The sequence below is a fragment of the Carcharodon carcharias genome, chromosome 8 (genome assembly GCF_017639515.1).
Source record: "Carcharodon carcharias isolate sCarCar2 chromosome 8, sCarCar2.pri, whole genome shotgun sequence".
Classification (NCBI taxonomy): domain Eukaryota; kingdom Metazoa; phylum Chordata; class Chondrichthyes; order Lamniformes; family Lamnidae; genus Carcharodon; species Carcharodon carcharias.
Window position 1 is genome coordinate 158,837,511 of NC_054474.1, and position 12,899 is coordinate 158,850,409.

At 40.8% G+C, this 12,899-nt stretch overlaps 1 protein-coding gene across 5 annotated transcripts in view; it reads left to right on the top strand.

The window, feature by feature from the left end:
- LOC121281570 (formin-binding protein 1) overlaps positions 1–12,899 on the top strand; it is a 274,207-nt gene that overhangs the window by 83,126 nt on the left and 178,182 nt on the right. For all 5 annotated transcript variants that reach the window (XM_041194555.1, XM_041194557.1, XM_041194556.1 and 2 more), the window contains exon 2: positions 2,816–2,931. In XM_041194555.1, the coding sequence (XP_041050489.1) occupies positions 2,816–2,931 (116 nt within the window). The remainder of the gene's footprint in view (positions 1–2,815; positions 2,932–12,899) is intronic.

Consider the following 12,899-nt stretch of genomic DNA (forward strand, 5'->3'; position numbering starts at 1 on the left):
CTTGGTCCTGTCTTCACTCAATGTTCATAATTGCACTTTCCAGCAAAGTACCACTTGATGGCCATCAATGCTGAGGCCCTTGAAAGATTTCTGCCCTCAGAAATGGTGTGCTGAGACTAATTGTAGCTGCCCATTTGATGCTTTGGCTGTGATCAAATAACTTAGCACTGATTGTAAATTGAGTCTTTGATTTTTTTTATTGTGGTCTCAACTTCACTATCTAAGGCATTAAATAAAATATTTCTAACTGAATAATGCAGAAGTAAATTACTGTCTACCAAGGAGCTAAATTTAGGGAAAAAATTGGACTGTGCAAAAGTTGAACTTCCAGATGACGAGCGTTGTAACATTAGATACTGTAGAAGTACTGTAGCTGTGATTGTAGTGACCATTTCCATTGACTTGATTCTGTCTGCCAGTGTGTTCATTGGTGGTAGTCTGATTGTAAACAGTGTCTGTTGATACTTTCTTCCATGGTTAAATAATTTAAGGCTTGATGGTGTTCTCATGGAAGCTGAATGTTGCAGGGTTCAGTGTGAATGTTGTATCAGGATAATTTTAATAACTGCTAATGAATATTTTACTGGATCTTTAAAGCATATTAGTTGAATAGCCCTAGCACTTGCCTCAGAACATTAGATAAAATATTTAGGCTATTAAAGACCTTGATTCTAAAAGCATTTAACAGTTTGTGCTGAAACAGTGTTGCTCCCTGCACATGAGATCAAAAACTCATTGAACTGAGGGAATTGGAGTTGCAAACGGTTGTGTAGTGGTTATGGTACTGGATTAGTAGCCCAGTGGCTGACAATTCAAATCCCACGGAAAAACTCAGCAGGTCTGGCAGCATCGGCGGAGAAGAAAAGAGTTGACGTTTCGAGTCCTCATGACCCTTCGAAGGGTCATGAGGACTCGAAACGTCAACTCTTTTCTTCTCCGCCGATGCTGCCAGACCTGCTGAGTTTTTCCAGGTAATTCTGTTTTTGTTTTGGATTTCCAGCATCCGCAGTTTTTTTGTTTTTTAATTCAAATCCCACCTTGGGTTGTGAAATTGAGTTAAATAAATCTGTTAATTTGAGGGTTAGAACCCAAAAAGTGACAGTGAAAGCAGTAGATGGTTGTAAAAAAAACAACTGGTTCATTAATGTCCTTCAGGATGGGAATCCATACCTTAACCCAGTTAGCTGAAAGGTAACTCCAGTTCAGCACCACATGGTCAACTTTTGATGTCCTCAAAGCAACTTGGGATTCGGAATGACCCATATCACAAGAACCAAGGAAGGCTAATTGCTCCATTGTATTGGTGCTGTGATGTTCTGCAAATTATACTGAAGCAATTGATTTCTTAGTAGTACCAATTAAAGTAACTTTCTAGAACAGTTAACACTTCTTTTTAATGTCTTATAGTTCGTGGTATTTGAAAAATAGTCTTCGATTATATTCATTTAGCGAGAATACAGGAGTACTGGGTTTCTTTTTTAAATGGAAAAATGATTTGTTTGCTGAAAGTGAATTGATTGCCCTTTTCAGATTCTATCCTCAATGCTGAGAATGGAAGCAGTTGTCCCCTTTCGTAGGATTTGTTGCAACTATGATTTGGGGATATGATGTTAAAGCATAGATTCATGGAAAGCATGGTTTTCATTTTATATTTATTTCACAACTCCATCACCCTTGGATGAAAATGTTGTGCATGATTTCATTTTTACTCCCAATTTCCTAATTTTAAGTCTTTAAATAATATGCCAATTTTTCCCCAGATTATCTTGTAAACTTCACACTAGGGTCATGTGAAGTATTCATTTCTTAAATGGTTCAATGTGTCTAAACCTGTGGGGCATCTAGTCAGGCTTCTTTAAGACAGCATTGTGTGGTGCTGGAGTTATTGTTCAATGAAGAAAGATGCTAAAATGAACTAAGGCATAAAGTGACACTTAATCGAGTTCTGAAGAAATGAAACATCTTGTTTTATAATGGTAATTGAATGTCAAAATATGAAATCTAATGAAAAACCTGTTTACACAATTGGTCAAATTCCCACTTACCTCTTCAACAGGTTTCATATCTTGATTCATTTCAGTGTCATGCAGTTATTGCAGCTCTTTTTTTTCCTCTCTGCATCTGCTCAATGACTTAAGCTGCCCATTCCTCTAATGTTTCTGCGAAGAGGTGTTTGGCCATATGCTTGGTGGACTGCTTGATGTGTGCATTGCACTAAAATCAACCCTCACTTGAGGCTGCCTATTGAGTTCTGATTACAAGTTAAAAATTTTTATAAAAATAATACAGGGTTGTTTTTCTGATCTTTTTAAAGGGGAAAACTTTTGTATCCTTTCTGTTTTAAATCATAAATACTTGTTCATTAACAGTTGCTCCAGCTCTCTCACTCATTTGATTCGTCCATTGCAATTGAACCAAATGGTCAACAATGTGCTTTAACCCAAAGCACTTCATCCCGGAATGTATGCATGGTTTTCCAGTGCAATGTGCAGCATTCTATAATCTAATACTGTATAGGAGTGCAATATGATATTAAAGACCATTTCCATTCCCAAGAAAATGTGGAAAATAAATTTTTCACATTCTGTAAACTATTTAAGTATTTGGGGAAATAAAGACTTGCAATTTGAATGTAATTCTGAAATACATGAATATTTATTTTCCACATGAAAACTGGGTAAAATCATGTAATGCCAATGATGTATGTCTGGTTTGGGAAATGTGATCTTGGGTGAGTGAAAATATGTAGCAATTTGAAAATAGGCTTGAAACTTGACAAAAGAAAAAATGATCATAATCTTTCTCTGTCCAACAGGATCAATTTGACAACTTGGAAAAACATACACAATGGGGTATTGAATTTGTAGAGAGATACAACAAGTTTGTTAAGGACCGAACAGACATTGAGATCAGCTATGCAAAGCAGCTTAGGTGAGTACTGTAAAAAGGTAATGTAGTTAATTGCATTTCTGATCAGTAAATAAGAGGTGAGTAACATTCCTAATCATAAGGCAGGTGATCTCAATGTTTATATCCATGTGGTATATACATGTGTACTTCAACATTTTTGTAGTTTTGTTGGTAAAATGAGAACACAAAATAAGTGTTTTTAATCATTGCTTTAATTTCTTTTGTTGCTGGATGGTGGTAAGTGCTTATTAAATATATACAATAAGGGTACATATACCTGTATTGCGTAAGTGCATGTAAGGTTTTTTGTGCAATTTTACAGGCCCTGTTAGAATTTAATTACTTACAGGATTAAAGATGATATGAAGATCTAGGCAGGCTGCTATAAAAGGATAATTAATGACTTGGGGTAGGTTAATTATCAAACGTTAATTACCAAACCAATAATTTTATTTATCTACAATCAGTAGTAACAGGTCAAATCGATGTACTGCTATCTACACAGGTTGCACCATAAAAATTGGCAATTCCTGATAACAAATCAAGTGAAAAGCAGTTTGAACACTTGCAGGTCTGTGGTTTATATTTAGTAGCAGATGTGGTTCAACTGGAAAAACCTCCCGCTTTCTTTTGAATTATTGGAAACACAATGCAAGCTAAGAATTGGAATAGGGCTAGCCAACTTGGGATATGGTTATACGCTCAATATCTGTGGTAAGTAAAACATTGGCATCACTCTGAAGGAGGGAAGAATGAATCAGTTGGAGACATATAGAATAATAAGGGTGTTGACATGGTTCTATGTTTAGGTGCCTCAGAGATTTAACTGGAGCCGCACAACTTTTCTGCCCTCTGTGCCCATTTGAGGGACTGGGCATTGGGGAGGGGAGGGGCTGTTGAAAGCCACTCCCATACACTCATCCCCTCACAACCCCCACCCCATTGGCCCCATCCTTCCCTCACTCAGCTTTGGTCTGGGGTTCCACAACATTCCTGGGCAGTGGTTGCATTGCTGACAGCTGCGAGTGCTCCTGCTGGCACTGGCAGCAATGAGTAGTTGCAGGCCTTTGACCGGCAGCTCTCAGCAGGCAGGACTCCTGCCGTTGGGGCCACAATCCCAGGGGAGGCCCTTCAAGTATTGAAGGGCACTTGATTCATTTGGGTCTCCCCCCCGCTAAACTAATGGGGACTCCCTGCTGGTTTACTGACCAATGGATGGGACCCCTGTTGTCCTCACTAAATCCAGCCCAAAGTCAGAAGGTGTGATAAAGTTATTAGGGTGAAGTTCGCATCATGCAGCAATGAACTGGAGACTGAGGTTCAGAAGCTGTTTGAAGGGTAAAGTGTTGGCAGACATGGTGATAGAGGTACTTGTGTGAGAAAGAAGATCCAGCTGGTGTGCAGGATTGGTGGTGGGGCAGGCCAAAAAAAAAATGGTGCTGAAGGTGGAGTCAGCATAAAACCCAAAAACAGTTAAGAAGTCCACTTAGCTCAGGAGAGTGAACCTGAAGTGGAAAAACCAGTAGACCAGTCACAGGCTCAGCAGGGAACAAGAGCTGTGGGGGAAGGGTTGTAAACTGAATAAAGTTATATTAAAATTCAAGGAAGATTCAGCAAATGAATCCGGGGATGTTTTCTAACGCAGGAGCGTAGTCTTGATGTCCAGAGAAGTCCAGAAATTTGGAAGTGGAATTTGAGAAAAGATCCAGTGCTTATACTGAGGAAAGTGAAGAGCAGGCATGGTCAGGGAGTGGGCTGTCACAGTTCAAGTTAGCAGTTAACTTATAGTTAGGGCTAAAGTGCATCCACAATTAGAGCTGCCTTTGGTGGTGGTGGTGGTGGTGGGTGGGGGAGGGGGAGAAGGAGGCGGTGTGGGGACTTAAACAGTGGTGGGGAGGAGATTGAGGGGGAAAGGACAAAGGATGACAGTGGATGGCGAAGGAGAAGTGAACAGTATGAAGCACTCAAAGGAGTGAACCACCCAAAAGTTCTTAACAGACAACAAGCCAATGATAACTCAACAAATGGCCTTTCTTTACACATGAACTAACATACAATGTATTGGTCTGTGTTCAAATATGAAGGGCTGAGCTTGACCTTGCGCTCTCCATACAGACATTTTTAAATGGGTGGGTTACTGGACAGTAAGAAGTGCACATCTGGCAGATTTAAAATAGAATGGGTAATATGAATATAAGTGCCAAAATAGAAGGGACAAGTAGTACATTCAAACGCCTCAAGAAACAGAGATAGGAAGAAATTGTTTTCAACATAATGGTGGGTATATGAAATAAGACCTATAGCGGAAAAATTGTCATGGTTTTGAATAGCTCAAGTAGGATTGATATTAGGGATTGAAAACTTTGGAAATTGATATAAATGATCAAATTCTCCATAGAGCACAGTGGTTTGTTTTCTGCTGGCGATATGGAACTGTCATTAAGGAAGTTACTGGGTTTTAGTAATACTTAAGGTGTAAGGATATGTGGTTTTCAAAAGATCTGCCTCCTCAATGATGGCTGAGAACAGCGTGTTGGCCCAAAAGTCAAGGTTGAAACATTTGCAATCACCTTCATCCAGAAGCAGAGTTGATGGTCCGTCTCGGCCTCCTCCTGAAGTCTCCAGCATCACAGATGCCAGATTTCAGACAATTTGATTCACTCCACATGATATTAAGAAATGTTTGAACATCCTGAATACATATGACCCTGACAACATCCTGACTGTAGCACTGAAGATGTGCTCCAGATCTTAGCGAAACTGTTCCATTACAATTGTAACACTGGCATCTGATGGGGAAAATTGCCCAGGCATGTCCTGTTCACAAAAAGCAGGACAAACCCAACCCAGCCAGTGACTGCCCCATCGGTCCATTCTTAATGATCAGCACAGTGAGGGAAGGTATTAAAGACGGTGCTATTAAGCAGCATTTATTTAGCAACAACGTGCTCACTGATGCTCTGTTCTGCCTCGGACACTCTGCTCCAGACGTCATTATAGCCTTGGTCCAAGCATGGACAAAATAGCTGAACTTGAGAGGTGAATTGAGAGTAACAGCTGTTGACATCAAGACAGAATTTGACTGAGTGTGGCACCAAGGAGCCGGAGCAAAATTGAAGTCAATGGGAATCGGGGAAAGCTTCCCATGGGTTGGAATCATACCTGGCAAAAGGGAACATGGTTGTTGTTGTTGGAGGCCAATCATGTCAATGTAGGACATTGCTGCATGAGTTCCTTAGGGTGGTGTCTGAGACCCAACCATCTTCAGCTGCTTCATCAGTAACCTTCCTTCTGACCTTATGGTGGAAGAGGGACATTCACTGGCGATTGCATTGTTCAGCGTTGTTTGCCACGGCGCAGATACTGAAGCAGTCTATGCTCACATACAGCAAGATCTGGGCAATATTCAGGCTTGGAATGAAAAGAGCTGTAACATTCGTGCCACAGTGCCAGGCAATGACCATCTCCAACAAGAGAGAACCTAACTTTCTCCCCTTGAGGTTCAACAGCATTACCATTGCATAATGCCCCTCCATCAACATCCTGGGGGTTACCATTGACCAAAAACTTAACTGGACTAGCCATATAAATACAGTGGTTACAAAAGGTCAGAGGTTGGGAATTCTGTGGGCGAATAACTCATCCTCCTGACCACCCAAAGCCTATCCACCATCTAAAAGGCACAAGTCAGGGGTGTGATGGAATACCCTACATTTGCCTGGATGAGTACAGCTCCAACAACATCAAGGAGCCCCTTGCCACCCAAGACAAAGCAACACATTCATCACCTTAAACTTTCACTCCCTCTACCACTGGTGTACAGTGTCAGAAGTGTGTACCAGCTACATATTTTTCCTAAATATGTTTTAAATTATGATATTTAATTTCCAGTCTGTATACTTCTGTAGGCATATCTCAGTCATCCCTACTATATCTGCTTCCTTGCAACCTGCCAGTGTCTCCAGTTTCCTGATTTATTACAGACAGTGCATTTCTGCACAGATAGTTTAACTCATTTTTAATAGCTCTTTGACTCACTTTATTTTTAACCAAGTTTTCCCACTCTTGTTCTGCAAGGCTGTTTATTCCTCACTTAGTTCTCCTACCCTATCTTCTTCCCCAATCTGTTTATATTTAAGCTTTTTTTTCATTTCTGATCTCTCCTTTGTAGAATTCAACTTTGTCACCTTCTAACTGCTGACACTTCTTTATTCTCCATTCCTATGTTTGTTCTAGAAATGAGTAATATAATTATTCAGGTTCTGTATTTTTTTGAAAGTTCAACAACATCGCTCCATTGTTTTAGAGATAAAAATATTACATTTAAATGTAATTTCTATGCATTGGAAAATTCAGCAACATATACTAACAAAAATCAGTAACATAGGCCAGGATTTTCCCCTCGGTGATTTGGGGGTGGGGCGTGGTCGCTGAGGGGAAAATGACGCGGTATGACGTCAGGAGGAATCCCTGATGTCATCCCGGGCCATTTAAATTTTTAGGAAGGCAGGCAGACAGCGAAATCAGCTGTCTGCCCGCTGACCTGTCAATGGCCAATTGAGGCCATTGACAGGCTAGTTAAAGTACTTAAAGACCTGGCTTGGCTTAAATAGCCAAGTGGTTATGGTACTGGGTTTGTAACCCCAAGATCAAAAGTTCAAATCTCACAATGGCAAAACTATGAAACAATGTAACTTCATCTGAAACAGATGGAAACAGGTTTACTCAAAAGAGTATCAAGAGTTCAAATCTCACAATGGCAAACTATGAAACAATATAACTTCAGGCTTACGCCGATGACGTGCTCCTTAACTTTTATTGATGTTTTGTTTGCACTTCAGCCCCACGCTCCTGATCTATGGGCACCCGGTGCGGAAGGGGGTCGGGAAGGAGGAGGACCTCCTCGTGAACCTGCTCCTGGGCCTGGCCAAGTTGGCCATTAACAGGTCCAGGCAGCGGGCGATCGATGGGGGAGTCCCGCCCGATTGTTTGTCCCTCTTCCGTGGCCACGTTCGCTGCCGGATGTCCCTGGAGAAGGAGCACGCGGTGTCTGCTGGCACTCTCGAGGCCTTCCGTGCTCGGTGGGCACCGCGGGGACTGGGGTGTTTTGTTGACCCCTTTAATCACATTTTGATTTAAAGTTTGTAAGTTTCCTTTAAACTTTGTTCTTGGTTTTACAGCTGGCCTGAATTAGGGGCTGTGCCTGATTTATCCCAATTTTGTGGATTTGGTTTTCATTTAAAAGATTATCAAGAGTTCAAATCTCACAATGGCAAAACTACGAAACAATGTAACTTCATCTGAAACAGATGGAAATGGGTTTGTACTCGAAAGAGTTACTTAAAGACCTGCCTGGCCAACCTTAAGGCTGGTGGGCAGGCCAGAAGCCCCAGCGGGCTCCTGATTATTGATGAAACTTCATCTACTAGTGGGATGAAGTTTCATGTCCATTTTGTACAAAAATAATAAAGCTTATATGTTCTTTCTTAACATGTTCCATCTCGTGTGACGTTGTCACATGAGGGGGACATGTTAATTTTTTAATGTTTCCAATTTAAAGTTTTTTTATCACTCAGTATTCTCCCTGAGACAGGACATGCACGAAAGAGCGCTCTTTGACAGATGGGGAATCTCTCCCCCCTACGCAGGAAGCGCATAGCACTTCCCGTCGGGGATGCCGCTGGGCGGGCCTTAATTGGCCCATCCAAGGGCAAGAGTCTGCCCATAGTCACAGCAATGGGTGTTGCCCTGACTAAGCACAGTAGTGGTTGAATGTCATAATGAAGTCTGCCAAGGCTTTATACATATGTCTGCCACATGAAGATTGTGTTGACTGATTAGATCTAAAAGTGTACCATATTTTATGAAGGGAGGAAGAACTGTCTTTTTTTTTCCCCGTTCTCTACCTCTGCCTTGCACCATTTGGGGATTAAGGGTAAAAGTATGCTTTGCTTCTACCCTCAAAAACTTCTGTGTAACGAGATTTTAAAGAAATCAGGATAATACTAAATATCACTCACTTGATAGGCATCCTGTCCACCAATTTAAATATTAATCGACTCCATCAGTGGCACACTGACACAATCAAGGCTGTTCCAACAGAACTTTCAAACCAATGACCTCTACCACCTCAAAGAACAAGGACAACAGGTGCATGGGACCAGCACCACCTGCAATGTCTCGCAACATCCTGAGTTGGAGCTTTTTTACTGCTCCTTCATAGACACTGGGTTGAAATCCTAGAATTCCCTTTCCAACAGCACGTGGATATACCTACACCTCATCTCTGCAGGAGTTCAAGAAAATGGCTTACCAACAGCACCTCATGCTGGTCATCTCATTAATGAATATTTTAAGAAAAGCCTTCATATTTTTCCTCCACTGATAGCCTTGCTGTGACCAAGAACTTGACGTAGGAAGTATGTTCTACCTGTCTGGCACAACATTTTTTAAAAATTCATTCATGGGATTTGGGCTTTGCTGGCTATGCCAGCATTTATTACCCATCCCTAGCTGTCCTTGAGAAAGTGGTGATGAGCTGCGTTCTTGAACCGCTCCATGTGGTGTAGGTACACCCGCAGTGCTGTTAGGAAGGGAGTTCCAGGATTTTTGACCCAGTGACAGTGAAGGCATGGCGATATATTTCTGTGATTGCCATTGTCGTTTCCAGTCCCTCGGTTGATGGCGGGTGGTCCGTCTGCTTTCATCCCTTTTTTTGTGACTTTGTAGTGGTTTGTTATAACTGAGTGGCTTGCCAGGCCATTTCAGAGGGCATTTAAGAATCAACCATATTGCTGTGGGTCTGGAGTCACATTTAGGTGAGACCAGGTAAGGACGATAGATTTCCTTCCCTAAAGGGCATTGGTGAATCAGATTGCTTTTTACAACAATCAACAATGGTTTCATGGTCATCACTAGACTTTTAAGTCCAGATTTTTATTGGATTCAAATTCCACCATCTGCCCTGGCGGGATTAATAGTCCAGCGACAATACCACTACGCCATCGCCTCCCCCATATTAGCACACCTGTGACACCGTGTAGTTACCAAAAGAGTTGGTTATTTTTCCATTGTTCTCTTCAATCTTGAACACTTCTATCTTGTACATCCACCCATAAGTTTGAAGAGTGAAGGCACAGATTGTGTTCTTTATTAATATATTTGCTTTATAGCTGTAGCATTACTGCGAAGCAGTTTAGCTGTGTGCTTTGGTTATAGCATAAATGTAGTCTGTATTTATACTTGGGCTGGTCTGACAGTACAGAAAAGTGCAATAAGCTTCCTAAAAGGGGGATTGTCACCCTGTTTCCTTTCAGAGTTGATTTGTTCCTCAATGCCCAATTTACACAATGTGTTTATTGTTGGTGCAAGGCTGAAACTATTTCTCACTAATACCAGACTTGTAATGTAAGTGCTGCTAAGACTTCATTTGTAGTAATGCACCTTGTCCAACCTACAGAAAGGTTATAAATTAAGACTGGCTTGCTTCTCACCTTGCTTTCCCCCCATGTAATATCACATTACTGCTATTCTTAGAGTTGCAACTTCCCATCACAGAGGTATTGATGGATTTTCCAGCTTCAGTCAGCTCTGGGTTGACAGGTGCTGCTTGTGTTGTCTTTCCTGTGATCACAATGGATAAAAATTTATCACATTTCATTTTAAAACTTTTAACTAATAATTTTACATCAGTGCAAATGTGGTCTGGCTGTTTGAAAGAGGAGAGAGAGAGAGCAAACAGTTGGCCTGACATCAGTAGTATTGAGAATGTTAGAATCAAGATTATTAGGGATGTGATAGCAAGGCACTTAGAAAGTCGAAATGGCTTCGGCAGAATAAAGGTGGTTTTATGAAAGGGAAATCATGTTTGATAAATCTATTGGAAGGTGTAACGGAGAGGGTAGGTAAGGGACAAACCAATGGATGTAGTATATTTCGGGTTTCAGAAGGCATTTGATAAGGTGCCACACGAGAGGCTGTTACATAGATTAGTGCTGATGAAATTGGAAGTAATATATTAGCATGTATTGAGGATTGGTTAACTACGGAAAATAATAGGTGTAACTGGAGTATTGCAAGGTTCAGTGCTTGAACCTCAACTGTTTATAATCTACATCAGTGACTTAGCTGAGTGGACCAAGTATAATATACCCAAGTTTGCTGATGATACATGGGAAAGTAAGCTATCAGGAGGACACAAGCTGCAAAGGGATATAGTGATTGGATAAGAAGATGGCAGATGGAGTATAATGTGGGGAAAAGTGAAATTACCCACTTCTGGTAGGAGTAATAGGAAAGTGGAATATTTTTTTCAAAATGTGAGAGCCTAGGAGATGTTGGTATTCAGAGGGATTTGTGTGTCCTTGCATGGGAATTACAGAAAGCTAATTTATAGGCTCAGACAGAAATTAGGAAGACAGTTGGTCTGTTGACCTTTACTGCAAAGGAATTGGAGTATAAAAGTAAGGAAGTCTTGCAATTATAAAGTTGATGAGATCACACCTGGAGAAATGTGTACAGTTTTGGTCTCCTTCCCTTTGGGGTATATACTTACCTTAGAGACTGTGAAACAAAGGTTCAATTGTCATGACTCACTGGGGATAATGCGCTGTAATATCACTGTTCCCCGAGCCACGACAGATGTGAAAAAGTTTGACCAAACCATCAGATTGCCCCAATTCTACATAACTATTTAATTTAGGTTAACAGAATACGAGCACCAGTTTTGTAAACTTAATAAGTAAATAACTGTTTATTGAACAAATTGTCTTTAATTAGTAGCAAAAGAAAGAAATATGAACTGCTAACTTCTAACTCAATAACTTAAACTCTACCCCCTTCTTAAATCCCTGTATGTATACACACACACCACACAAGACACACAAACCATGGATTTTAGGGGTAGGATAAAACAGTTCAATAGCACCAGTCAGGAGTACAGGATTTGTAGGTTTGATTTAGATCGACGTCTTCCAAATTCCTTTCCGTTCTTGTTGATGACATGAAGGTAGTCCTCCAGAACTTTCAGTATTTAGTTCACTAGTTGAGAACTTGCTTTTCAATGTCTCTAACAATGGTTTCCCCCTTTTCCTTTTACAGGGATTTTAGAGAGAGAGCAGGATATAGAGATGAGGAGAAAAAAAACAGTTAGCCATTATTGTGGAATTACTGGAATCTTCCAAACACAGGAGAAAGAGGCTTTAGGTCTTGTTCCTTTCAGGCTCAGAGTTATTCTGCTGCACTCGCACAAAACCGTGTCACCTGGTCAGGAGCCAATTAAAATGCTGTTGTCAAGGTAGCACCCTTGGTCCAGGACTCCATCCTGTCTTTCATGACACAATATGTTCCAGGACTGCAACATTGTATATATATCTCATCCTGTTGCAGTGGACATGTCTTTCAACTGCAGCCACTGTAATTTTACCACAGTCCAACAGAAAATAAAAAGATGTTCTTTACAGGATTCCAACAGAAATAAAAGGATATGTTCCTTACACAATAGATTGGTTTTTGGGATGAGAGAACCGTCCTATGAGGAGAGATTGAATTGCAAGGGCCTTTATTCTCTGGAGCTTAGAAGAATCTTATTGAAACGTATAAAATTTGTGGCACTTGGCAGGGTGGATGCTGAGAGGCTGTTTTCCTGGCTGGAGAGTCTAAGGATCATAGCCTCAAGAAAATTTATAACTATTTACAACTGAGATAAGAATTTTTTTCTGCTCCAGTTGTTAATCTTTGGAATTCTTTACCCCAGAGGGTTTTGGATGCTCAAGTCATTCAGTATATTCACGATTGATATCAATACATTTTTGAGCACTAAGGAAATTGAGGGATATGGGTATAGGACAGAAAGATTGAGCTGATGTAGAAGATCTTACTGATTGGCGGAGTAGGCTTAGGGTGCCATATGGCCTAATCCTGCTCCTATTTCTTGTGATGGGGTATGATTTGTCAGTAGTCTGGGATTTGATCCAAGAGTTGAAGTCTGT